Below are 27051 nucleotides of genomic sequence, written 5' to 3'. Positions count from 1 at the left end.
GACGAGTATTTTTCAGGAAAATTTGGCAAGGGGGGGGGGAGTATAGATTGGAGCTCAGACGAGCACTTGTCATGAAAATAACGGTAAAGCAGAGACAGGCTTGCAATGTCTCTTTTGTGGAAAAGAGGTTGCAGGGAAGAGAAAATTAAATATATTAAAGTATTTAATATACAGTTTTAAAATTATATTTCAGAAGTTTAGATAAGATACGGCATCAATACCATCGGTTTCAAACCTGATATTAGGCAACCATTTTAGGTCCCAATATCAAGTTTTCTTCAGCCAATCTATCTCAGTTGTCTAGATCGACTGAAGAGAGCTTGATATTGGGACCTAAAACGGTTCCCTAATATTAGGTTTGAAACCGATGGTACCAATGGCTTATCTAAACTTCTGAAAATAAAAATATGCTCTTATTTTGAAAATCCGTCGCCTCTATCGAAGGTTTTTGCAAGACATACATACATTCATACACACATTTAAACAGACAGATGAGATTTATACTATAGATTATAGGTTTAAAGTTATGTGCAATTAGAACACAACTTTTAAATCAATGAAAACTAAATTCATTTTGTAAGGTTTGCTAGTGCAAGTATAAATCTTAATTTGAAATACTTTATTTTAAAGGATAACAGATCTTAATATATGCAAATCAAAATAAAACCGCTAAATACTTATGAAACAAAATTACTAACAGTGAAGTATTTTAAAACCCAAAATGTTAATAGACAATAGAAAAAAAAAAAAAAAAAAAATAGTTGAAAAGATGAATTTCCCAACCTCAGAGAGCTATCCGCCTTAGATTTAAACCATTTAAAAATAGACAATTTGATAATAAACTAAAAGATTTTATTACTTCATTCACTAAAGTTTTCAATTTGGAATTTTTATGCGAAACGAAACTTAAAACCCTATTAACGACTGGCTCTTTTTCTTTAAGATGAGACTTTTTATATAGCTAGAGATGCACAATACCACACATTCCAAATTTGGAGACAAAAAAAAAAAAAAACACCAACATTTGTTGCCATACAAACTAAATTACCTATTTCCGTTTGGTTTGGTTGTTTCGTTTTATGGCATATCAATCCTTTTCAGGTTATTTAATGCCGAATCTGATGATTTTGAAGAACGATTTTTTAATATAGTATATTTGTTTTTTTAAGTCGTATTCTATTTAACCCATAGTTGGGACCCTAACAGGTACTACCACTCCGGATCAGAGTGGACCTGGGAGCAATAGCAATTAAAGGGTGGCTCCACACACTCCCTAAGGCCTGCAAGCTGGGGCCTCACCATCGGATATAGTCTAAGGTCATATCCAGGACCTATTTCCAAAAATAGTAATCTAACTAAGTAGCCGGGGAAAAAAAGCTGCCAAAAATGAAAGAATTATAAATTCATGAAAAGGTAGTTAAATTTTGTTTACAGACAAAATATTTTATCAAAATAATCCCTCCAAAATAAGCAAGATACCACAAATTGAACTGAAGGAAATTTCACTATATTTACCAGTTTTCTTTTGTTTTGTTTTTTTTTTTTTTTGCACGCTTAACTAGGATAGTTTGTGATAAAAAGATCTTATTCAAATCTAGTTCAAATGAAAAGCCAAATTTAAAATAACATTCAACAGAAACTAAGAGTCATAACCAAAGCCAAGAAATGCTAATCTATATTAGTAGATGTACGTGCGAAAATATTTAACCAATAAACTCTTAAATTACTGGTCACATAACACTGAAATTAGCAGGAAATAGTAATCATACACCAGGGATGGTTTATAATGAATAAAATCTTTGTTTGGATGGATGAATAACACGTACAGGTATATTAGCAAGTTGAAATGCAAACTGTTCGTTTCAATTTGCCGATATTTTTACTTCTTTCTGCGCATGCTCGAATTCGGTTCATTTCTCCAAATAATTTAATATAAATCTTTTATACCTATCTCTGGAAGCTACATTAATAGGAGATGCAGCTGGAGTGCTAAATGTTTTGGTTTCGATTCTAGCTGATGGCACTCAAGTAGGGTTTGTTTTTGACTTTTGAAATCACTACTATATACTAAGTAAACTATAATATTTAATACAGAATTGGCTCTGCAAAATACAAAATCTGCAAGAATTAAAATATATTTAAGTGTATTTTAGCATAAAACCAGAAAGGCAGCCATTTTTTTTCTTTTCTTTTTGTCTGCATGGGACCACACAAGAAACAGATGTGTACTGATTTTTAATGCCTTAATTACAATGACTTCTTCATTGGAGACAAATCTTTTCCCCTAGAACATTTATTTAAGGTTTGCAAGCAGTCATGAGTCAATGGGACCCAGATCTGGAGAAAGGAGTGGATGCGGAAGCAATTCGAAGTGCTATTTGTGTAGTTCTATCAGAGTTGCGATTGACTTCTGACTGCATCATCTTGGTGAATGTACGTTTTCCTTCATTTGTAGCAATTTTTTGACAATTTCTTCCTTCAAATACATCAATAATGTTATATAATATTCACTATGGAATTGGTTCTTCCTTTTTTAAGATAATCAATGAAAGTAAGCAGGTAAGTATTTCATAAAAATCAGATATTTTTATTAGTGATATCATTTATGTTTGAGACTCAAAACTTATTGAGAGATGTTAGAATCCTTAAGTTTAACTCCTTCATTAGAAAAAGTGAGGAGGATATTGAAATAAATAAACGGAATTTTTAAATATGAAAGTTTTTTGGAGTTTTTCTTTGCATGGAAAATGTATTGATGATAGAGATTGCAAAAATTAAATCTGCAAAATTAGATTACTGTATTTTTAGAATAAAATGAAAAACTTTTAGAAACTTAAAAATAGGCAAATTCAGAAATATTGGTAAAAGAATGAACTTGCAATGACAATTTTGGGGTCTCTTTGAGTAGTGTAATATCATTTGCACAATTTCAGTGCTTGATGCCAAATTTGTATCCCACAGGGAAACTTAAGGTATTCAAAGTGACCCAATCAATGGCGCAATTGAAAAATGCTAGCAAAAGAATACATATGCTAGACTGTATTTTCGAAATCTGCATATGTGGGATCATGTAGCATGCTTTAAGACTTATGCTTGCATAACTTTCCAAAGGGTGTCAGTGGACAAAGTCGAACACAGCAGCAAAATTAATGAAACAGATGATTCTCCTTTGCTGGAAGCACCAATAATGTTTGAGAATTTATCTTAAGGTGAAGATTTGATCAGTGCATCAATGGTTCAGAGGAAAACCACTTTTGTTTCGCCTCGTTCTAGAGTCGTGTTCTAATTAGAAATGTTTTAGAAAAATTACAGCGAATATTTTAGCAAACATAATGGTTCGATTACCATACCAATCCATCTTACTTGAATGGAAGAGGTTCTAAAGTTTGTGGGAGTCCTCAACAGCAGAGACATATTCCATGTATTCTGCCACTCTCCTTTATGTATTTTGATCAGCATGGGAAGGACACCACAGCATAGTTATCTGAAGTTGCAAAATGTGTTGCAACAGGCTTAATTTGTTTTGTTTGTTTTGTTTTGTTTTTTTTAGCAATTTCAATTGTTTGGTTTCAAATCCAATCTTTGTCTTTTTGCTTGTTAGTTCTAACTCAGACATCATGGATTGGAGGTTATATTTGACAATTTGCTGAAGCTCTTCTGAAACAGCATCTTTAGAATTCTGTATTTCAAGATTGTTGAACTGATTGGATAGTTCTATGTGAAATGCATTATCAGTTAATTTACTTTTCAGTTTCAAAATGCTGTACCCAAGAAGCTTAGCATGTGAATTAACAGCTTTGAGAAGATATAGTTTTTGCTTGTTGAAATATGTGATCAGAACCAAATTTACTATTGGTTTCACCCATCAATCAAACAGCATTTTACAAGAGAATGATCGATTTGATTAGCTTTGATGCAGTCTTTAGCATGTCAAGTATGTCGGTGCTGTTGTGGATGTTGAAAACGCATGCTGGATGCAGTCATTTGGTTTGCTGCAGCAAAGTTGACAAGTCTTTCACCATTAGCACATTCGTTTCCAATTGCAAATTGTCCAAGAATATGACTTGGTGATGTTGCCTGTCTGGGCATTCTAATCATCCACTTGAGGATATGCAGTCAACAGTATAAGTTGTTGAGAGTCTTTATTATCAGCATTAAGGATCAATGCATAGACAACAATGGCACTAACATTAAGAACAAAAATGTTCAAGTGGATACAGGCCAGACAATGGAAGACTGATTCCCAGGCAAGGAGTGATGCACTGGGCCAATACTAAGAGCAAATACAACTCCATGAAGATCAGCATCATCAGTCATACCACTATGGTAGAAGTGATCCGAGGCATCATGTTGAAGTATTTTAATTTTATGACAACCTGTATCAGGAAGTTGGACTTCTGGGAGGCAGGCTATTTACTTGGAGAGAGTACATTTGTTAGCGTTTGGTTTCTTTGTGCATCAATATTCTGATGTTGCAATAGGCAAATAAATAATCCTTTCTATATTTCATGATCCTCACAGTTTCGCAGATTTGACACATCAATAGGGTAGCAAATGTGTTAGTTTTTGCAGACATAACACCAGAAGTCATCATATATTGTGAAAGGAGTACGGAGGAATATATGGAATATCTGGGGAGTAATAAAATCACTAGTCCTTAACCATAATTATACCCCTTTTGGGAGAACATCTTGATTATCCACAGATGCAGGTACAAGACCATTTAAAGTTACCTGTTATGGGATCAGATACTTCTTGGTTTTCACTAGAGCTCCGATTAGCCGGGTTGCAGTAGAAAGTTATTTTTTTATGTATAAAGATTACCTCTTAAACTAACCAATCATTATGAATTTTAGAAAAGCACTGCTAGGTGGGTAAAATTTAGTTTAATGCAATGAAGGCAAAAAGTTTTTTATGAAAATTCAGATATCTCTCATTTTTGTGAAATTTTAACAAAAAAGTATTAAATATATATTGATATTCTAAATTTCAATTTTTGTGGAATATTTTAAAAGTTTTTATTGGACATAATATAGGCACAACCTTTCATTTGAAAACTTAAATATTTCCGATTTTAATTAAATTTGATTCATGGTCATTAAACAATCTATATAATATTCTGCTTGTTTTCGTCCCTTCTTTAGTCCATACCTTATGCTTTGAAAAAGGTTAAATACAATTTTTTAAGGCAAAATTGCTTAAAAAACTTAATTCATAAAATTTGGTTTCAAAAAGACTAATCTGGTAAGCCTGGACAAAAAGTAAATGATCTTCCTTTGATGTAGCCTTGTTACGTGCAGTAGTTCTTCAAAGAAATGTAAGTGAAACATTACATAATAAAGGGAACATTCGAAAGAAACAGGCAAAAAAAAAAAATATACATAAAAAAAAAAAAAACATCATCTGAGAAGAGGTGCTGGACTAAAGGAGTAAATAAAACATTCCTTTACCACATAATTTTATTTGTATTGAACTATGTAGCACAATATTACTTTCCAAGTGTTTATTAGTACTTAATTTATTTAATTTGGGTCAGTTTGATATTTAAAATACAATGAACACAATACGTAAAGGATTTTTCTTTTTACTTTCTTATTTGAAATTATCTGAAAAGGTTCTCATATGAAAGATAATATTTACTTTTGTAATCTTAATATATTAGTCAAGAGCAGAGATCCAAACAGTCATTTGCATACTAAATTTATATAACTTTCAGTGCTTATGCACTTATGTTACAATGCTATTTATAAAAATTGTATCTTTTTAAGTTAAATCTGAGTTTTATTAAATTATTAGATCAAAGTACAAAATAGTTACAAAACTTACTCACGTTAAGAATGGCTTTCTAAATATTATTTTAGCACGGTAATTTAAGTACTTAAATTTTTTTTAACTGTTAATAATATAATGTTAATCATTTGTAATTCTATAATACTTTCTACAAACAAGAAAACACGATTTTTCCCAAAATTAAATGATCAACGAATGTTTTACACTTCTATTTTTATTGTCATCGAAATCGAATATTTTTCAATCAAATCAATTAACTGCTGGATCTTGTTAGGGACTCATCACGGCGCACCAGGACGGAGATTCCACATTCCTCCTTGCAGTGACTTGGTTCACCACAATACATTGTAGTTTACATTGCACTGTAAAAGAACCTAGTGTTGATTTTATAAAATTATTTTTATATATAATGACTTGAAAGTTTAAATTGCAAAATTATCATGGCTGAACTGTGCTCTAAACAGAAACATTCCAAACACGCCTCTGTCATATCAAAAAACCTCATTTTGATTTTATATGCTAAGCCCTTCTGTTTGTGTGGTAATAAAACTTCTGGAATGCATTTGTGATGTTAGACTGTATAGGGTGTTAACTGGACAAAAATCGCCTGTTCCTTTTTTCATTAGATTTTTTCGATACTTATCGAAGACATTTTCATACAAAATCAAAGAACACTGCCAGATACATAAAGTACAATTGTGTGGATGTTCACAAAAATCAGCCCAGTCATTGCGGAGTCTATAATGAATGAACTCACAAGGTTCCTTTTATATAGATAGATATATATGCAATAATTTTGTCAATAATGGAAGTGATTTCATAACAAAAGGATAAATTACAAAAGCCCCCCCCCCCTGCTTTTTTTTTTATACACGGAAGTCACCACTTATCAAGGCTTGGAGGCCACTCAGGGATAAGGGCTATTGCATGTACAGTAATCATTGGGATAATATAGTAATCGTTAGTAATGTAGATTTGATAAATTGGATTACTTAAGGAGGTGGTTTATCAGGAATTTGTTTATGTTGGACTTGAAGACATCTAAGTTGTAGTCAGGTGGGAAACAGGCAAACAGAAGAGAGTTCCACAGGTATGCACTTCTAAGAAAGAAGCTTTGTTCATGGAATCTACGTTTTGATTCAGGCACAGATAAAGAGTAGGGAAATGTTAATTTTCAAGGAATGTTATTTAAATTAAACCAATTTTTAAAATTACAACAACAAATTTATGTTGAAGGTATGCAAGTCATACATTTAAAAAATAATACTTAGAGCTAAATTAATAGCTGCTATATGGCAGGTAATTCTTTGGCTAGTATTATATGAAACTTAAAAGACAATTTCTTGATTTCACATAAGAGAACTCGTTTATGATAAAAAAAAAAAAAAAAAAAAAAAAAAAAAAAGTCATTTTCATATTCAGTGCTCATCAATATTCAATTATTTAGGCCATCTTGTCTTATCGGGGTTTCTGTTATTGATTGCAACTTTGAAAATGATCTTTCTCTACCACAATTGGTCAATATAAGTGAATGTATAGAATTATTTCTACAAGATATTTTGTAGGATCTAAGCGAGTCAATGTCAGTCTGAGTAATGCTAATAAGTGAACCAAATCTTGAACCAAATGCTGTGAAATCGTCAGAATACAATGAAACAAATTGTTTTGTTTCCTTGAATGCAATCCCTTTAAAAAAGGTGTGCAGCTTATGTTGATGGCAACATCTGTCATTGTACTAATCCGACGCTGCCAGAGAGCCATAATAAATAAGATTTATTTGCAACAATTGGCCTTTTACTTTCTTAAATCTGTAACACAGCAGCAACTAGTAGTTTGTATAAAATGTTTTAATTATTTTTTATATTTAGTGTTGTTGATATAATGAGACAAAGCTTGAAAAAAAAAAAAAAAAAATGTTAAACCTCAAAAGTAAATTTTAAAATGTTTGATTTATTTAAATTACTGTTCTCTTGTCATTTTCATGTTTCTATCGATGTAACCTCCGATCTTCTCCAAGTGTATCTGATCAGACTCTGGAGTTTTTGTGTCAAACTCTGGAATCTGCACAGAATTTTTAACGGAATCCTTTATTTAATCCACAGGAGTAGCATGCCATTATTCCATGGCCGAGTAAAGTGAAAAGTAATTCGAAATTGAGTATCACATGCACTGAGGATTGAACCTGCAATCTCTAGAAGAGTGCAAATTACAACTGAATTTTACCAAGTACTTTATTCATTATATCACAAAAAAGAGGGGAAGTGCATTTTTATTTTTGTATGCCAATTATTTTATAAACCAATTCTATTATCAATCTTAGTAACTATTAGCCTTCCCTGCATCCATAAAGACATGGTAATAACTGTTCCTGCTAAACTAACATATAAAGTAAAACGAGTTTTCCCCCTATTTCACTGACCACTATACCTCTGTTAGTAAAAATTGCAGCATATGCAAATCAGCCATTTAGGAAAAATTCTTGCAAGATTATGAAAAGAGTGTTTCTTTCATTGGCTTTCAATATTTTTTACATTTTACGAGTCATACATTTTCTACTACTAACGCAGTCAGCAATTAACAAGTTTTTTTTTTGTTTTTTTTTACCTGGAGGTCACCACTAATCAAGGCCTGGAAGCCACTCGGGGATAAGGGTTATTGCGTATACAGTAATCAATGGGATAGTATCATAGTAATCGTTAGTATTGGAGATTTGATAAAGTTACTTAAGGGGGCGATTCATCAGGAATTTGTTCATGTTGGATTTGAAGACATCCAAGTTGTAGTCAGGTGGGAAACAGGTAATCGGAAGAGAGTTCCACAGGTGTGCACTTCTAAGAAAGAAGCTTTGTTCATGGAATCTACGTTTTGATTTAGGCACAGATAAAGAGTGGGGAAAATTACTGACAGTGGTTTCAGCTAGATGGGTGTTTTTCTGTGAAAGATTGGCGAGGTGGGACCAGAGATTGGAGCTTGGACCAGCACTTGCCATGGAAATAATGATAAAACAAAGACATACTTGCATCGTATCTTCTGTGGGAGAGAGGTTGCAGGGAAGAGAAAAGGCATCCCCCACTAAGCCACAAAGTCTATTTTGTACTCTGTCAAGGCAGGATAGGCTGTTTTTAGTAGCTCCAGCCCAGATGTGGCAGTAGTACTCCATCCTTGGATGTACTTGGCTTTTATACAGACAGAGAATTGCATCAGTAGTGAGATATCTTCTGGAGCGGTAGAAGGATCCCACCATTTTCCCAGCGACCTGGGCAACAGACTTGATGTACGTGCTCCATTTCAGATCAGGAGTAAAGGTCAAACCCAGAAGCTTGTCAAAACATGGAACCTCCCCAAGATGAAAGCCATCCATTTCAATTGATGCCAAAGATCAGAGCGTTGATGATGTAAAGGTAGAAGCTTGGTTTTAGATGCATTGAAAGTAACCAGCCACCTCTTCCCCCACTGTACCGCGCGCTCAAGATCAGAGGAGAGAGAATCAGAGAGAACTTTGTCATTTACGGCCTTTGATGTGTTGCCATAGATGGTCGTGTCATCAGCATATATGTCAACGAATGTATTCAAGTATATGTTTTGGGAGATCATTGATGTAGATCTCGAAGGTAGAAGTTGGAGGTATTTTCACTCACAACCAAATCTACTACCATTGCCACCACCTTACACCATGAGGTTGTATTCATTCTCAAACTATTACTTAGAAAGTAGGGGTTTTTTTTAGCAACTTACACAACAACATTGTAATTTCATACTTGAAGTTTTTTGGGTTCTTTACTTTTCCAGTTACCATTTTACATTATTATCATGTGGTCTAACTTAGAGTAAAAAAAATCATAAGCAGCAAATAATTCAATAGCTCAAGGTCAAGCCCAAAAATTTCTTGAGCTAGTCTATTTTCTTTGGGCAACGCCAGGACATGGGTCTGCTAGTATAAAAATAATTATGTAAAACAAGATTAAAATTAAAAGGTGATTAATAAGGCTATGACAACAAAATATTCTTTTTGTTGTTTTGACTCTCGAGTATATATCTGACACAGTTAATCAACAAAGGACCACATCACTATATAAAAGCATATAAAATATCAATGAGAATCAAGAAAATAAAAAAGAATATTCTGTTGTCCTAGACTTAGTGATTAAATTGGGATTAGTAGAAAATTTCTTGTTTGCGGGATAAGGTTTTTTAATGACTAATTAAAAAATAAAATTATGGAAACCTGTTTTTATAAACAAAACAGCAATACAATTTATACTAATTTGTTAAAGAAAAACAAGTAGTGCAAGTACATAAAATGTTATTTTACATTTGTAACTTAAAACTTTGAAGTTGCATGATTAAAAAATAAACACCTGTTCACTGAATTTTATATCATCAGACTAGCTGATCCATCCGGAATCGCCGATACTCCTAATTTCCATAAATTAAAGAGATTACAGAAAAAATTAAAACTAAACAATGTTTAATATTATTAATTTGAAATTTCTAACTTCATTTTGGGACAAAATTAGTTTAAAAATAATTATGCCCCAGTTGCAATTTAAACTCGCAAAATTCATCTACGAATGACATATTTAGTGACTGATCTACAGAGCTAGCATGATATGGTGATGCTGTTAATTCAATAAAGTAAATGATCTATATTTTTTTAGTGTTTCATTACAGAGGAAAGGATGGAAAAGAAAACGAAAATGACACCAAGATTGTTTTCTCACTTTAGCCACAAGTACATTTTAACAACTTCCTGCGACTATCTAGGCCATTATTTAAGATGCTGCACATTACGAAAATATACAGAGACTGATAAATTATATCTATACGCCTGTAAATCTAAGTTCTTTTTGTGTACTGATATGAATATTAAAAAACTTTTCTATTTATTTAAAAAGAAAATACAACTTATATACGAGTCATGGAATTGCATTCACTAGCAAAAGATATAGCTAATTTGCATATTCTTTTAAACATTCATTTTAATTAATTCCCTTTCAGTTTTTTCGATTTTCTTATGGGATGATCATCTTTAGTTAACTATTGTGTAATCATATTAATGCAGATATTCTACATGATTTATATTTGCATAAAAAGTTTATAGTAAACACAAAACTCTCCATATATATTTATGTATATGCATATATTTTTGATTAAAAAATTTTGCCTACCAAACTCCTCCTAGGGCTTTTGATCTACAAACATGAAACTATATATATATATATATATATATATATATATAAAATGAAATTTGCCAGGTGAAGGTCAAACGCTGGCATTACAAATATGCATGCATAACGTAATAGCTATTAGTTCATGATTTCATTTTTAGCATTCCAGCAAACATGTCTCCATAGCTCGGTCATTAACGGTAGAGGCAAAAATAAACCTTAAGCTAAACATTTTGGTTTTGATTCATTCTCAGTGGTGGCACAGGAGTCATTGTTTTTTGTTTTTTTTAACTTTTTAAATCATTACTATATATATATATATATATATATATATATATGGGGTTCAATATAATATAATAAATACATCTGCATTAATCAAAATATATTTAAGCGTATTTAACGACCAGGCAATGCCAGGCTCCCTGCTAGTTTTGAAAAAAAAATGAAATTGAAATACATTTTTTTGTTAACATAAATTAACATTCCCTTAAAAAAAAATAATAAATAAATAAATAAAAACAAGGGGGAGGGGCAGAATCAAATATTAATTTTGTAGGAAGGAACCAATTCACTACAAAGATTCAATAAACCACTAACTTTATTTTATATATTAATAGAAATTTTATATGCAATTTAATATTGTTTAAAAAGATATTTTAATGGGCCTCACAATGCCCAAGACTTGGCATGAGAGACTCAGGGACCTCCACTTTTTTTTTTTTTTTTGCAAAACTGACAAATATTTTAGCCACGACCTATTAAAAGATAATTAGAAGTTGAAATTAGAAAGATTCAACAATCAGTAAGCCTTGAAGCATTTGCTTACCTTCAAGTTGAGTTCAAAGTATAGTATCTGTTCTCTCCCCGGTTTGAGAAGGAGAACCATTCTAAACAGAGGCATTTTTTTTTCATTCCAGAGAGTTTTTTTTTTAATTTTATTTTGTGTCACATCAAACGCTCATGGAAGGCAGTGAATAGGTACTTTGTCAGCATGGGAGAAGACAGATTTGGTCTTAAAGGCATAGTATCTGTTCTATCCTCAGTCAATGGAAGAAAGAAGATCCTTATAGACTGAAGTAAATTTAATTTGCCTCAATCCAGGGTGCTCTTTTTTGGGGGAGGGGCTATTTTTTCTCCACATTAAAAACCGACTGCTCTTGTGGGGAGGCAAATTATGAACTCTGATGAGTCTGCATTAAGGGGAATGAGGGGATTCTGACAAAAATCCATGTAAGAAATTAAATTCACAACAAAAAATGTAACTGTGCAAAAGCGCTGCAATTTATTTAGGTTACATGATTTCTCATATTAAGAAATTCCAAATAATGTTCCAAAGTCCATTTTCCAACAATTAAGAGTAGTAGTCATTGTGACCAATGATGTCTGCTCTAGAGGTAACTCGGAGAAACACGGAAGTATTCCCTAACAAATAAAATATATGAATGAAGCCACTCTTCTGGCAAGTATTGCAATTTCATGTTGCACGGAGAGGGGGGGAGGGATAATTTTGCTAATCACACACATAATCAGAATAGAATACAACAGGGTCGATTTTAAATTTCCACATCACATTTAGATGTGCAGGCAAGTGGACCAAAAATGCCAAATCTTTGTTTTTCTTAGGGACCCCCCCCCCCTCCAACATTTACAAAGATTTGGAGTTCATCCTTATTTGTCATCAAAGGAGAGGCACTAATCCCAGGAGTAGATCCTCTCCGAGAACAACTTTAATTTTACTTTTGAGCTCAGATCATACACAAATCAAGAAAATTTATTCTTGAATGCAAAACTAAGTCATTTTTTTCATCATTCCTCAAACTTTTACTAGGTGTAAAGTGTAATATTTGCTCTGATACATCTTTTCTGACCTCAGTCTAGACTGAGCCAATTTTTATTTTTGTTCCAATCCAGAGTGCTCCGTTTTTGCAAAACGGATTTTTCCTAATATTAAAAACAGATCTTGTGTCTAACTTTGCCTTTATGGAGAAGCAAGGGACTAAAGACACCACCATTTTAACAATAAATAATAAAAAATAAATAAATAAATAAATAAACAATGCATTAAGTTTCAAAGTGTTTTTTTTATATTTTCATTTTCAGGTATTACAGATTAAGAAAATAAATTGTTCAGACATAAAAATAGTTTGATTAGTTTGGTGTGGAACCTTCTTGAGTGGAGAGGGCGTATATATCCATATGCAAAACATGTTATATTTTCTACAAGGTCTGTTATTACATTTTTTTAAATCTTGTGATTATTATCAATTAAGCATCAAGTTCATATTTATTTATCTCCCTGCAAGGGCAGAGTTAGGCACAAAATAAATTTTTAATGTGGGGAGGGGGGAGCGATCGGAAACAGAAATAAAAATTATTTCAGTTTAGTAGGATTTCTCCTTCCCTGAAAACAGAGCAGATATAACACTGAATTATTTATTTACCAAAAGAACTTTATACACTTAACAAATCAGGCAAAAGGCCCTCAAGAGGGAGGACAACATCACTTGCAGTTTATTTTACTTTTAACGTATTCTGACCCATTCATCTAAAAATTTGTACTTTCTTTCCCCATCTATTTCACTTCAGCAGTCACCACAATGCCACATTTACTCTATGAATAATCCTACTTAAAATATTCTCAATAGTTTGAATTTAATTTTGTTATAACTTCGTTGCAGAGTTCAAAATCTCCCGACCGGCAGTAGTAATCGTGTCACCCTGCACTGATGATTCCCGAAAGGATGAGACACTAGGGTCTGTAAGTATTCAATAATTATTATAGTAAATAATAAAATAAATATATATTATATTAGAAGGTAAACAGTTACATTTGGTCACAACAAACAGCCATCTGTTTCAGTCAATGAGACTTCATCACTGATGAAGTTCATCAGGTGATCCCAAATCATTTGATGCTAAAGAAAAAAGTTTTTGTAATCGAGCACTATCTAACAACCTCGTTGAATTCATTAGTTCCTACTTTTGAATATCTCTAGCCTGGATTTATACACAGACACACACACACACAATACATACGATTTTATTGAAATAAAATGGGGAGTGTGACAATAAAAGAAACACATTAATAAGACCCACCCAACTGGTTTGTTTAGAATGGAAAAGAAAAATAGTTCTTAAAAAAATCGTTTATCTTTAATAAAATGGATATTATCAGTCTTTCAATAAAATAATCATGTTTATATACAAACTTTTCAAGCAGAGAGGAGGGGGTCATTTTAAGTTAAAATTACATGATAAACTGACTTAGAATCAGTTTATCTAAAAATTAAAGTAGCGGGTGTTTCTTTTTTCCTTTCTTAAAGTTATATTTGTTGTTGTTTTTTGTTTATTTATTTTCCAAAAATTTAAAAGAAATCTTCGGGAAACAAGGTTGGATTATTTTATGTTTGGTCTTAATGTCCACATTAATTCAATTGTCTAATTAGAATATCAATTTTCTACAGTCTCACGCGTTTCAAAACTAAATACTAAACTAAAACTAAATTTGTACTCGTACTGTTTATGGACAGTGCTACAATAACATTTAGAAAGCCATTCTTAATATGAGAGGGGGGAGGCATCTGAACTATTCTCTATTTTCACTTAATTTAATAAACAAAAATTGCATTTAATTTGAAAGTCCTATCTAAAAAAAAAAGCACGGTCCTTAAACTACACAAGCAACAATATTAATTCAGAACAAATATCGCTAATTTCTCAAGGAAAGAAAAAGAATTTTGACAGAATACATACTAAATAAACTACATCATTGCTTTGGATCGAGGTTCAACTTAACGAGGGAGAGGTCGATTGGGGGGGGGGTTTGAAAAATTAGTGTGGTTTATTTTACTGTTTTAAAATCAAGATATCACCACCAAAATTCAATTAAATTCTATGAAAATCTGAAATAGTTGAATTTTCGATGCTTACTTAAATTTCCAAATGAGGTTATCCTCATTATACACTGAAAACCATTACGCAAAAAAAAATTAATAATAATAATAAATAAATAAAATTTTGGGAGTATTTATTGGTGTTTATTCAAATTGGCACTTATGGCGGCAATTAAAAGTAAAGAAAATACAGAAAAGTCTGTATGATTGCTGTACGTACTCGTTACAGAACGGTGTCATATTCCAAAAATTACGTAATTTGATCAAGTATTTTTTTTATTGAGGAAAATCAAATTTTACGACAAAGCGAGTCGTAGGGCTTATGAAATAAATAAGGGGAGGCAATTCAAATCGAAGTTGTGAGGTAAAAAATCAGGCTTATGTTTAATACAGTTTAGTAGTAAAATCGCTAAAAACCGATTTTCCTATTTAAAAAGAATATTTGATCGATTTACGTAATTTTTGGAATATGATCTCTTCGTTCTGTAACGCCAACGAGTACGTACACCATACAGATTTTTCTATATTTTATTTACTTTTAATTGCCGCCATAAGTGCCAATTTGAATTGATCTAAATATCTATTTTAAAATTTTTACAAAAATCATAGGTATCTGAAATTTCACGAGGCTCCACCCACTTTGCATAACACTAAATTAAAGTATAGTCCACATTTGAACCCCTTTACGTCTATCAGTTGTTCCAGAATGATCGATTAATTAGTTTACGAGTGAACCCTGTACAACATAAGTAATTTTATAAAAATAATGACAGTCATTAATACATGGTCTGTTTGTTGTAAATAAGTAAACACCACCATGCCGTCCCCCTTATAATATATTGAAGCTTCCTTAGTTTTTTTTAACTTAATTTGTAATTCTGGCAAACCAAAACAATCCGCGACTCAGTCCGCCGCAAACTGTATCCGGTGAAATCCAGTTCCTGAATATGTAATATAACTTCTGGTAAGAGTTTCAGCTTCCAAAAATTTATTTATTTATTAAATTGTTAGGTGACACCACGGAATAGTTAACAACCCCCTCTCTATTAAGAATGGCTTTCTAAATGTTGTTTAGAGTAGAAAGTGGACCCTGCATTTACTTTCGGCCGCCGCGATATACTCTCACTTCCCTTATTTTGTCCTTTAGTCATCACATTTCATGAGCGATGCTTCTGACAAAGAGGGAAGAATTGCTGTTTTCTAAATCAGAATCTATTCCACCTAACACTAATCATTGGCAAGGTTTTGACTTTGAAGTAGTATTATTATTTTTATTATTATTTATTTTTTTTTTTTTTTAGTTCTTTACGTAAAGTGACTTCATGTCTTGTCTGAAAGCATTTCCATAAATCACTGGGGCCCAGTGCCACTGGGCATGATCAATAAACTATAAAAAGATTTAGAAAGTCATTCTTAACATGGGGAGGTGGCTTTGTTAACTGTTCTGTACTAACTTTACCTAATGCATTAATAAATAAAAATTAGTATAAAACTTGTCGAACCACAAGAATAAGCAACCCAAACAGGAAGTCTTAACAACAATGTAAAAATAGCAGACAAGCGTGCGATGAGAGAGAGGGGAGGGGGGGGTAAGTAAATGAATAAAAATAAAAGATTGCTTTCAAGTTTCACTGGTAAATTTTACTTGGTTTCCACATTAACATTTTCCTTTAAAATGATACGTTTTCTGGTATGCTGAAAACGAATATCGCATTTAAATATATGCACATACAACAATGGCCACCAGTCCACCCACCACTTATAAAGAATTAGATTGCTTAATATCCGGAAAACTACTTGTTGGCGGAAAATTTAAATCCAATATTCGTTTTCAGCATACCTGAACCTGTAGAAAAGTCGTCATTTTAAAGGAAAAATGTTAAGATGGAAATAAAGTAAAAATTTATCAAAACATTTTCGAGACTGACTTGATTGAAATTTCACCATCGATCTTCAGGACAGTACCGAAACTCTTTTCTTTGCAAGTATCAAAAAATTTGAACGAAATGTAGGAGCATTTAAAATAGCTTTAAAAGTAATTTCCTCATGTACTAGACTGGATACTTGTGCAGTTTATGGGCCGTTCTATTTTATCTTTGGATACGATTTTCAAGTTAAATTCAATTTTTTTTACGATATATTTTGTCTATTGAATCGTTAGGTGAAACTGTAAAAGTTACCAGAGTCCTTCTCGTCATTCGTTAAGAATGGCTTTCTGAATAACGTTATTATTTCAGTGCGGTCCGTAAACCGACAGATACCAAAGATTAAAAGGTTTAGTAACTGTCTACATCAAAATTAAAAATGTTTATAATCAATTTAGTAAAAGGAACTCAACGCTCAAGGAGTACAAAAGAAAATCCTACTTATAAAAAATAAAACGAAACAAAAATGAAAGTAAAAAAAAAAAAAAAAAAAAACAGGCAACGCACGCAGAGTAAATTTAGTAATATTTTAAGTGTCGTCATCGTACACGTAAACCAAAAAAAATTTTGTACTGTAGACATTCGATTTAATTTAAATATTGATCGTTTGTCGTTCATACATAACAATATATATAAGATAAAAAATACGAAACTACTTTATCATATTTTAATCAGTGTTTTTTGTTTTTGCGTGTATGTGCGCGAGTTTTTCATTTTTTCTACTTTTTTTTTTTTTTCGTGTAGGATAAAATATAGTAAATTTTATTTTCAGCAACTAAAAATAAAAAATAAAAAAAAAATAGGCATTTCATTTTGATTTTTATGTAAATTTATTTTTCTTTTCAGACAACACGAAGGTCATAACTAGAAAGAAAAAGCTGGTTTTATTTATCAAATCCGAACAGTATTTAACTCGATAAATAGTATTTACTACAAGATAGTATTTATCAAATCCAATACAATCACAGCAGGAAATTGAAATGTATTTCATTCGTACGTTGTGTGTGTGTGTGAGTGTGTGTGCATATTATTATTTTGTTTACTAACGAAAACTAACATTTAGATTTTATTTAACAAAAAAGAAATAAATTATTAAAGATCATGATTTAGTAGGTTTTTATTCTTTTTTTTTCTGTCTATGTGGGGCGTTCAATTATTTGATAATTTTATCAACTTTATGTGTGAACTAGTAGATACCTATTTAGGAAGGTAAATTTATTATGTAGTCAGACGTGTCATTATTGGCGAAAAATACACGATCGATTTTTAAAAAAGAATGGATTTAAAAAAATATATATATGTATTTATTTCGTCAAGTTTCGTTGCAGTCACCACCGGCTACGTTATAGAGCATACGCATTTTGAACACAGTTTTTTTATTATTAGTTTAAACACACTTTAAGGGAAAAGGTGAATAAACATTTACGAAAAGCAAAAAGGTTATTACGTTTTTTAGATTTGTTTGTGCGAGTAAACATTTATAAATAACGTTTGTTTTTTGTTTTTTCTATTGTTATTTTTAGCAATGGTGTTGTTTCGTCTCGAAGCTAAACATCAGTATTTTTTTCCAATATGTGCGTGCGTATATATATATATATATATATATATATATATATATATTAATGAGACGGAGACATTTTTATCCTTTCTTAAAAGAAAAAAATATACACCACGACTTACACCGGATATTATATAATCTAAAATATTTTGTTTATTCTTTTGATACAAGAAAAGGCTTTTAACATCCTCTCAGATATTAAAATGGAAATTGTAATTTTCGCCTTCTTTAACAAAGGAGTCTGAAATGAATTTTTATACATAAAGGGTGTGGACCAAAAATGTCAACGAACGCGGCGGCGTCTTCTTTTTATTCGTTTATTTCAATAAAACCGAACAAACGACATGACAGTTCAAACGGGAAAGACGATCATAGATAAAAATCAAACATCATAGATTTCGTTTCCACCATATTTAAAGATAGAACAGCTTTAACGAGAAAAAAAAACCCAAATGCGTAAACAGTGAATCGTTGCCATGACACGACTCCAATAGGGATGTTATTTTCGTTGCAAAGTTGTACTTACCATATGATTGTGTTCATCGCATCCGACGCGATAAAGGAAGACAAAAAGGACATAAGTGAAATGTAATAGTCTTAAAGCCATCTATGCGTCTTTCCGAGCTCCCGATGACGGTAAATAGAGTTTATATTACAGTGGATTGCATAGGAAACTCTTCTGAGTGTTCTGTCAATATGGCGGAGGCATCCATCGGCCACGTCAACGACATGTAGGTAGACAAGGGAGACCACTCTGTATGACGATTTTTTTTTTTTTTTTTTTTTTTTGATAATGCAGGCAAACTTGAATATAAAAAAGAAAATTACATATAAACAGATCAAAATAATTATTTCATAATTTAATCTGTTTATTTAATACATTATTCTTTTAACAAACACATATAAGCGCAATAAATATTTTAGAAAACAGGTCTTATTTGTTATAACAAGACAACAGTTAAAACAAGAACGAAATTATCAAAATCATCGAAAGAAGGAGAGGCGGAAGTTACAAATGTTTCACAATTTCGGAATACGATCACAGTGTAGTATCTGTTCTGTTCTAAGTTAAAGGAAGAGAGATACTGCTTGACTAGGGCAATTTTTATTTTGTCCTATCTAGGGTGTCCTTTTTTTTTTTTTTCTTTTTTTTTAGAGAGAGAGAGAGAGAGAGAGATATCTCTTATATAAAATAAATAAAATTAAAAAAAACGAACCTGTGTCTAGATTTTAATTTTTCTCACTGGGGAAACAAATGAATAAGAACTTGATTATTTATCTTCTTCCCACATTGGGATGATGTGACACAAGGGTCGGAAAGTAGCATGCAAAAAATGTCTGGTCAGCCCGTCGGCATTCCTTGATAGTAGCGCCTTAGGCGAGTAGTAATAAACTAACCCCTTCTCAAAGGGAGAAGGTAAAGTCTAGGAGGGTGGGCCTCCTAGAATTGCACAGAACCAAAACCGCACCACAAATAACAGGGAAAATGTCATCTCAACAAGGACCTAGACTCTGTTGCCTTTGGTACAAGGCTTGTACTACAAGTTTGTATTACAAGCCGACTTCATACCTAGCCGCACGCGTGTGTGTGGGGGGGTCGCATTCTGATTGTAGGTTCTGGCAGGTTAGAGACCTGACAGTTTTGTCTCAATGAAGTATGGTTTGGTCCTGTCCTAGGGAGCCATTCTCCCAGGTATTACCTGCTCCTTTGGAAGAGGGAATGAGATTATTATTGGTCCCTGAGACACCTCATTGTGGAATACAGGCATCTGCGTTCTACACTATTTTTGTATTTTCCAAGAAATCTAGTTCTTCAGGAGAGCTAGACTCCACCTCTCCCAAATTAAACTGACTTCATGTGTAATCTTGCTGTAACAGAAAGCAGGTAAACATCTTTAACTGGGGTGATTCTTAGCACATTCTGACAACCTAGGAATTGTCTTGGTCTCTCCAGATCCTTCACTGTCAGAATGAAGTATACTTCAATTCGGTCCTAGAAGACTATCCTCACAGGTATTACCTCCTCCTTTCAGAAAGGGAATTCACTTATTACCGGTTGCCTTAAGCACTTCTACTGAGGAATGCCAATGTATCTGTTCAGCTATTTTTATAACTTTTGGGGGAGGGGGGGCTAAGTTTCCTCAATATTAAACTGACTTCATATTGCATCTTGCTGCAGTAAGAAGTACATAAATACCAAGTGTCAACTTGGGCTGAGCTCAAAGTGTAGTATCCGTTTCTATTAGTATTGGGACGATTGATCGGAATCCGGAATTGGAAAAATCAAAACTTATTGGGGTATCGGAATCGGAGAAATTATAGTCTAATTTTTAATTCCAAACTGATTCTTTTTTTTGTTTTTTTGACAATAAAAAAAGGAAACAAGCACAAATTGCTTTTTATTAGAAGTTCATTTCCAACATAAGACTGAGAGAGGCCACAGAATGGGTTATAAATTTCATTTACAGATTTAACATGGGTTCACACAGTTTAATTTATTTTATTTATTGAAATAATTTGCCTATTTCCTTTGTCAACTTTTCACACTTATTCGCTAAATGTCTAAATACCCCCATCCTAGGGAGTTCACTTGATTATTAAAAGGTTAAATGCTCTGGACAGGGTTTTTAAACAGAGTTTGTCATCGTCTTCTTTTGAAATAAATAAATTTTTATGATGCTCATCTTTGGACGCAAATGAAAAATATATGAAAAGCTCCGATGAGTTTATTAAAATCTTGACTGATACATAAAGAAACTCGTCCACGGAAAACTCGTCCACGGAAAACTCGTCCACGGAAAACTCGTCCATGAAAAACTCCTCCATTTTTGCTATGTAGGAAAACTGGTCCATTATTGAATGAATATCGATTGAAAACACATTTTATGCCCTTTCTTGAAGGAGATATTGTTTTTAAAAGAGACTACACCACCATAATATTTTTTTAGATATATTTTTATCTTTTTACTGTCCTTTTAAAGAAGATAAAATCGATTTACTAAACGTTCGTTGTCTACCTAGCTGACTAAGTTTTTTTTTAAGCATTTATTCAGTTAAAAAAAAGAGACTTCAGACCGCATAATATTTTTTTAATATTTATACTTATTTAATGTTGTTTTAAAAAGAGCAAGATCGATTTTTATACCTAGTTGGCTAAGTTGTTTGTGGTTTAACTTATTTTAAAGCGTTTATTCAGTAAAAAAAAAAAGTAGCGTCGAGTGTTACATGAAAACAAAAAATAATGTTCGACATGAGGGATCACATCTTAGGAGTCTTGATAATCGCTCAAAAATAGAAAATTAAAGAAAATACTGAGGGATATTTAGTTTAATTTTCGATAAGTTGAACTATTTAAATTTAATACGGTCAGTGAGTAAAACTTTGTTTCATCTGAACGTAAATTCATATATTATTATTATTGTTATTGTTATTATTATTATTATTATTATTATTATTATTATCTATATATCAATACGATAGCGTGTGTGTTATTTTCTCTGTCATGCTTACATCCGGGTCATTTAATTATATACTTCCATTTCTTGTAGTATATAATTTTATCAAGAATTCTTCATAAGTTTTGGTTTCAGTTTCGATTATAGCTGATGGCACTCAAGTCATTTAATTTTTTAATAAATAATTTTACTAAGAATTCTTCATAATTTTGGTTTCGGTTTCGATTATAGCTAATGGCACTCCAATAATCTATTTTTTTTAAATAATTTTCTCAAGAATTCTTCATAAGTTTTGGTTTCAGTTTCAATTATAGCTGATGACACTTAAGTCATCTATTTTTTTTTATAAATAATTTTACCAAGAATTCCTCATAAGTTTTGGTTTCGGTTTCGATTATAGCTAATGGCACTCCAATAATCTATTTTTTTAAAATAATTTTCTCAAGAATTCTTCATAAGTTTTGGTTTTGGTTTTGATTTTAGCTGATAGCACCTTAGTAATCTATTTTTTTTATAAATAATTTTATCAAGAATTCTTCATAAGTTTCGGTTTTGGTTATAGATGAAGGAACTAAAGTTATATCTATATGTATATATATATATATATAGAGAGAGAGAGAGAGAGAGAGAAAATATAGAAAAATGTAATTTTAATATTTACACATCTGAATGTAACGACTTTTATTCTATAAAAAGATAGGAACATGTGCACAATTTATCTGGAAATAGAAATCATCTTACGCTGGAGAAAGACACAACATGTCAGTTGGCAAAAAGACGCTGGACCATTCTGGCAAACGGATGTTAAGTATTTTTAAAATTCATCCTTTTTTTTTTATTTTTTTATTCAATTTCCACCCCAAACAAGGCACAGTGCCACTTTGAAGCAGGGGGCTACTATTAGGGAATTAATTAGCGGGGTCATTATGAAGGGAGAAGAGTAGAAAGATGTTTGTTAACATTACACTTGAACTTCTGCATATCATTGCAGTTGGGAAAGCAGAATCCCGGAAGGGAGTTCCAAAGACCCGCAGTTCTGGGGAAGAAACTATTGGAGTAAAAGGCTTTCTTGCACCTAGGGATCTCTACTGTAAAGGGATGAGACTTAGTAGCTTGTCAGGTTTGTCGGGGGTAGTTACGTCGGGGAGGCACAAGTGTTTGCAGTTCGTCAGAGCATTCACCATTAAAGTATTTGTAGAACAGGCAGAGGGATGCAACATCTCGTCGATGGGACAGAGGTTGAAGCCTAGATGACAGTTCAGGACCTATCAGATTGGCGACTCTTTTTTTAACCCTGTCCAGGAGCGAGAGACAAGCAGCAGATGCACCAGCCCAGATGTGACAACAGTACTCCATACATGGGCGAATGGTTGCCTTATAGAGGTATAGGATACTGGCAGGAGTAAGTAGTTTTCTAGCACGGTAGAGGGAGCCAACCTTCCTTGCAGCAGCCTTGGCAATGCTCTCAATGTATCTATTCCAGTTCATATTCCCTGTAAACGTTAGGCCGAGGAGTTTAAAAGAAGTACTTTCAGGCAATGTGTTCTTGGCCATTGCTATTGGTGGTAGAGAAGGTTTCTTGTAGTTATTGAAGGAAACAAGCTTAGTCTTAGCAGCATTGAATGTGACCAACCATTTTTGTCCCCATTCCACTATGGATTGGAGGTCATCCTCTAGTGTTTCTGCCATTTTCTTGGATATGTGTTCATTTGTTTTCCCCTCATATCTGTTATAGAGAGTGGTGTCATGGGCAAATATACCCATCTCCGAAACAATATTATCAGGGAGGTCGTTTATGAATATCAGGAATAATAGAGGTCCAAGGATAGACCCCTGAGGTACTCCCGCATTTATGTCATATTGTTTGGATGTATGTCCGTCGAGGACAACTTTGATTTTTCTATTACTTAAGAAGGATTTAATTACATTATGAATTCTTCCAGTGATTCCATATGATCTAATTTTCCTTAGAAGACCATCGTGCCATACCCTGTCAAAAGCCTTAGATATATCAAGGGCCACCGCTCTACCCTCCCCTGTTTTATCCAATGAACGGTATATACGTTCAGAAACTACAGTTAAGATATCTGCTGTTGAACGGGCTTGCCTGAATCCATATTGTTTGTCAGTCAGGAGTTTAGCAGCTGTTAGGTGCTGGACTAGGGCTTGATTAACTAAGGACTCAAATATTTTGGCGAAAAGCGGGAGGAGGCTAATGGGGCGATAATTTAGTGGGTCAGTTCTTTCACCAGAATTCTTGAAGACTGGTACCACAGAGGCGGTTTTCCAGCAGTCGGGAAAACAAGATTCGTTAAGGCATTTATTGTAAAGTTTGGACAGAACTGGAGCAACCTCGGCAGAGCATTTTTTTAATAGCACAGCCGGGATGAGATCTGGTCCACATGCTTTTGAGGTGTCTAGGTTTTTTATAATAGCATGTACCTGAGAAGGGGTGATTTTCAAATCGTCAAGTGTGGCGTCTGTTCGCAGAGGAAAATCAGGGAGTGAGTGGTGTACCGAGTTCAGTGTGGAGTTTGAGGCAAACCGACTGGCAAGCAGATTAGCCTTGTCAGTTGCCGTGCAAGCAACCTCATGATTGTTTGTTAGTGGGGGAATAATTGACTGTCCATTATTAACTACGCTGTTGAAGATTTTCCAAAAATCCCGGGTTCCTAATTTCTGTGCTTCGATGCGCTTTCTGGTGGTTTCAGAGTAATCTGTCTTAGCTGTCTCTATCACTCTCTTACAATTATTTCTAGCTTCTATAAACTTCTGTTTATTTGAGCTGGACTTATGTCGGTTGAATCTGCGGAACGCACGCTGCCTTTGACAAATGGCAGCTGCACAAGCAGAAGTAAACCATTGATGAGAGTGGGGCTTGCTATAGTATTTCCGTGCGGGAACATGTGCTTCAATAGCAGTTTTGAACCATCCAGTTGTCTCATTTGCACACTGTTCCGCTGGAAGAGTAAAGATATTTTGCCATGGGGCATCTCTGATGAGCTCCCTGATGGCTTCCCAATCAGCCTTTTTGTAATACCTCGTTGTTTTGAGTAGTGGGTCTTCAGTTTTAGGGCGAGAATTTAGGCTGATTTCTACCATTATCACAGCGTGATCAGCATTCCCGAGTGGGCTGTGGGCATTTGTTGTACAGTCATTGGGAACCGTTGTCAGAAAGAGATCTAGAAGTGAGGCATGTTGATCGTGCTGGTCTGGGAAACGTGTCGGAAAAGTAACCAACTGAGATAGGGAATGAGATATAGAGAAGCTATGTGTTGCGCTACCAGCTACGTCTGTGTGATTTGAGAATCCTAGCCAGTTACTGTGGTGGACATTGAAGTCACCAAATACATGTATTTGTGCGCTAGTATCGAGGGAGAGTGCTATATCTATGCTGTCTGAGACTTTGTTTATTAGGGTACAATCTTGGTTTGAGGGAGAGCGGTAGAGAAAATACAAGTAGCTAATATTGTGTTGCATATTTAGTCTGAAGCACATAAAGGCCTGGTCCTCTGATTCTAGTTTTATTTCTCTAGTTAGGGGGAGGGTGTTTCGAATATAGACTCCAAGTCCATGCATATGTCTGTCCGAGTCCTTATGGTAGAGTGGGAGATAACCAGGCATGTTAAAGTGGTTAGAGGGAATGGAGGAGTGAAGGTTAGTTTCACTTAATGCTAAGATATCCGGGGTGTTTACAAGGAGAAATGACTCAACATCATCTAAGTTAGTTCTAAGCCCGCGGATATTAGTAAATGCAAGCCTCAAGGGAGGAGGCAGGTTGGTTTTCTTTGAGTTTGGTCCTGGTTTAAACGTAACTTTTGCTTGAGCTGTCATTTCATTTTATTTTATTTAAAAGTTTCAGTTAGGGTGGATGAGTGAGGGGGCGCTGGACAAGTAGTTGTGCAGAATACCAGACATGCAATACAAGTAGACCATCAGCTGTCCTCACCCACGGGATTATGGCCTCAGGAAAGCCCACCGGGGATGAGTGCAGGGTCCCTTTCCATGCGCGACATGGCACTACAAACATCCCGATATTTTACAACTGTTGATGGAGCAGCCGCTCTAAGCGCTACCAAAGAGTTAGGGCTCCTGTACTATCAGTCGGAAACAGCAGCCAGGAACTGTCAATCCGGTACCCTCAATCCATTAGGCAAAGCCAGCCCAGTCCAAATGCACCAACATATATGGCACTGAAGCACCCCACTGTGTCCAGTTTAGGGGGATGGGATGTGGCGGGAGTGGGGAAAAGCGGCGTTCATTGCCTTAGTCAGGAAACAAGGTCAACCACTGGGTGATTCAGATGAGTCCCTGTGATAGTACCTCTACGCCTGGCCAATAGGCAAAGAAGGAGTATGAAAGCCGGGCGATAGACAGAGTCTATCTCCTCCTTAAGCAGTTTAGGTTTGCCAACCGGTGATTTGTTTGAGTCACCAGCTCTAGGAAGGTTGTCGTCCAGGACTGAAGAGGCCTCCTTCCCCTAGGTTTGGTTTCAGCGTTTTCCTTCTCCTAGACGGATGACCTGGGAAGACCTATGGGTCCATCAGCTCCGAGGGGGTTCGCCCCGCGCCTGGGTCCTAATCCAGGTATTTCTGCGACTCCGCATGGGTAGTTAATATTTATTGGTTATTTAGGTTAATATCTCCTAGAAAAATCGGGCATTTAGGTTAGCTTCTACAGAAGATTTTCACTCCTCAAGCGTGGTTAAAAAAGGGCATTTTTACTGGGAGAGGCTATAGGTAAAAATTCATGCAGTGGAAGCAGCTAAATTTGCTACAGTATTGGATCGAGAGAGACGAGTTAATGTATGGTTAGATATAGTTTTGTAAGTTTAGCAATGTATGGTTAGATATGGTTTAGTAGGTTTAGGAATGTATGGTTAGATATGGTTTAGTAGGTTTAGGATTAGGATAAAGTGTTAGAGTATGATCTACTTGCTATTAGAAATTCTGATTTGGTGCCCAAACCGGACATTTAGTAAGACTGAAAGATAAGATATGCTCAGTATAGATACAAGAGAACATTTGATATGGAGTACAGTTATACCTGATAGATATAGGTTATTGCATATTCTGTAAGTATAGTTAAAGTATAAATGGATGGATAAGTAGTATTGTATACGAATGCATGGAATTTTAGACAATTTGAGTAATTTGAGTAATTTGAGTAAATGTTTTTCATGTTACCTTGTTTAAACTTGTTTTTCTTGTTTTATTTATGTATTTATTTGTATCTACTTTCCTGTCTTATTCGTCACCCCCT

General features: G+C 33.8%; 1 protein-coding gene across 1 annotated transcript in view; it reads right to left on the bottom strand.

Moving 5' to 3' along the window:
• Positions 1 to 19335, bottom strand: part of LOC145297605 (transmembrane 9 superfamily member 3-like) — a 140445-nt gene extending 121110 nt beyond the window's left edge. The window contains exon 1 of the mRNA XM_080143664.1: positions 18861 to 19335. Within this exon, the coding sequence (XP_079999790.1) occupies positions 18861 to 18941 (81 nt within the window). The 5' untranslated portion in view covers positions 18942 to 19335. The remainder of the gene's footprint in view (positions 1 to 18860) is intronic.
• Positions 19336 to 27051: the final 7716 nt, after the last annotated feature.

The sequence above is a fragment of the Euprymna scolopes genome, chromosome 18 (genome assembly GCF_053919585.1).
Source record: "Euprymna scolopes isolate OS-2025 chromosome 18, ASM5391958v1, whole genome shotgun sequence".
In the NCBI taxonomy this organism is placed as follows: Eukaryota; Metazoa; Mollusca; class Cephalopoda; order Sepiida; family Sepiolidae; genus Euprymna; species Euprymna scolopes.
This window is presented reverse-complemented; position numbering and strand designations above follow the sequence as displayed.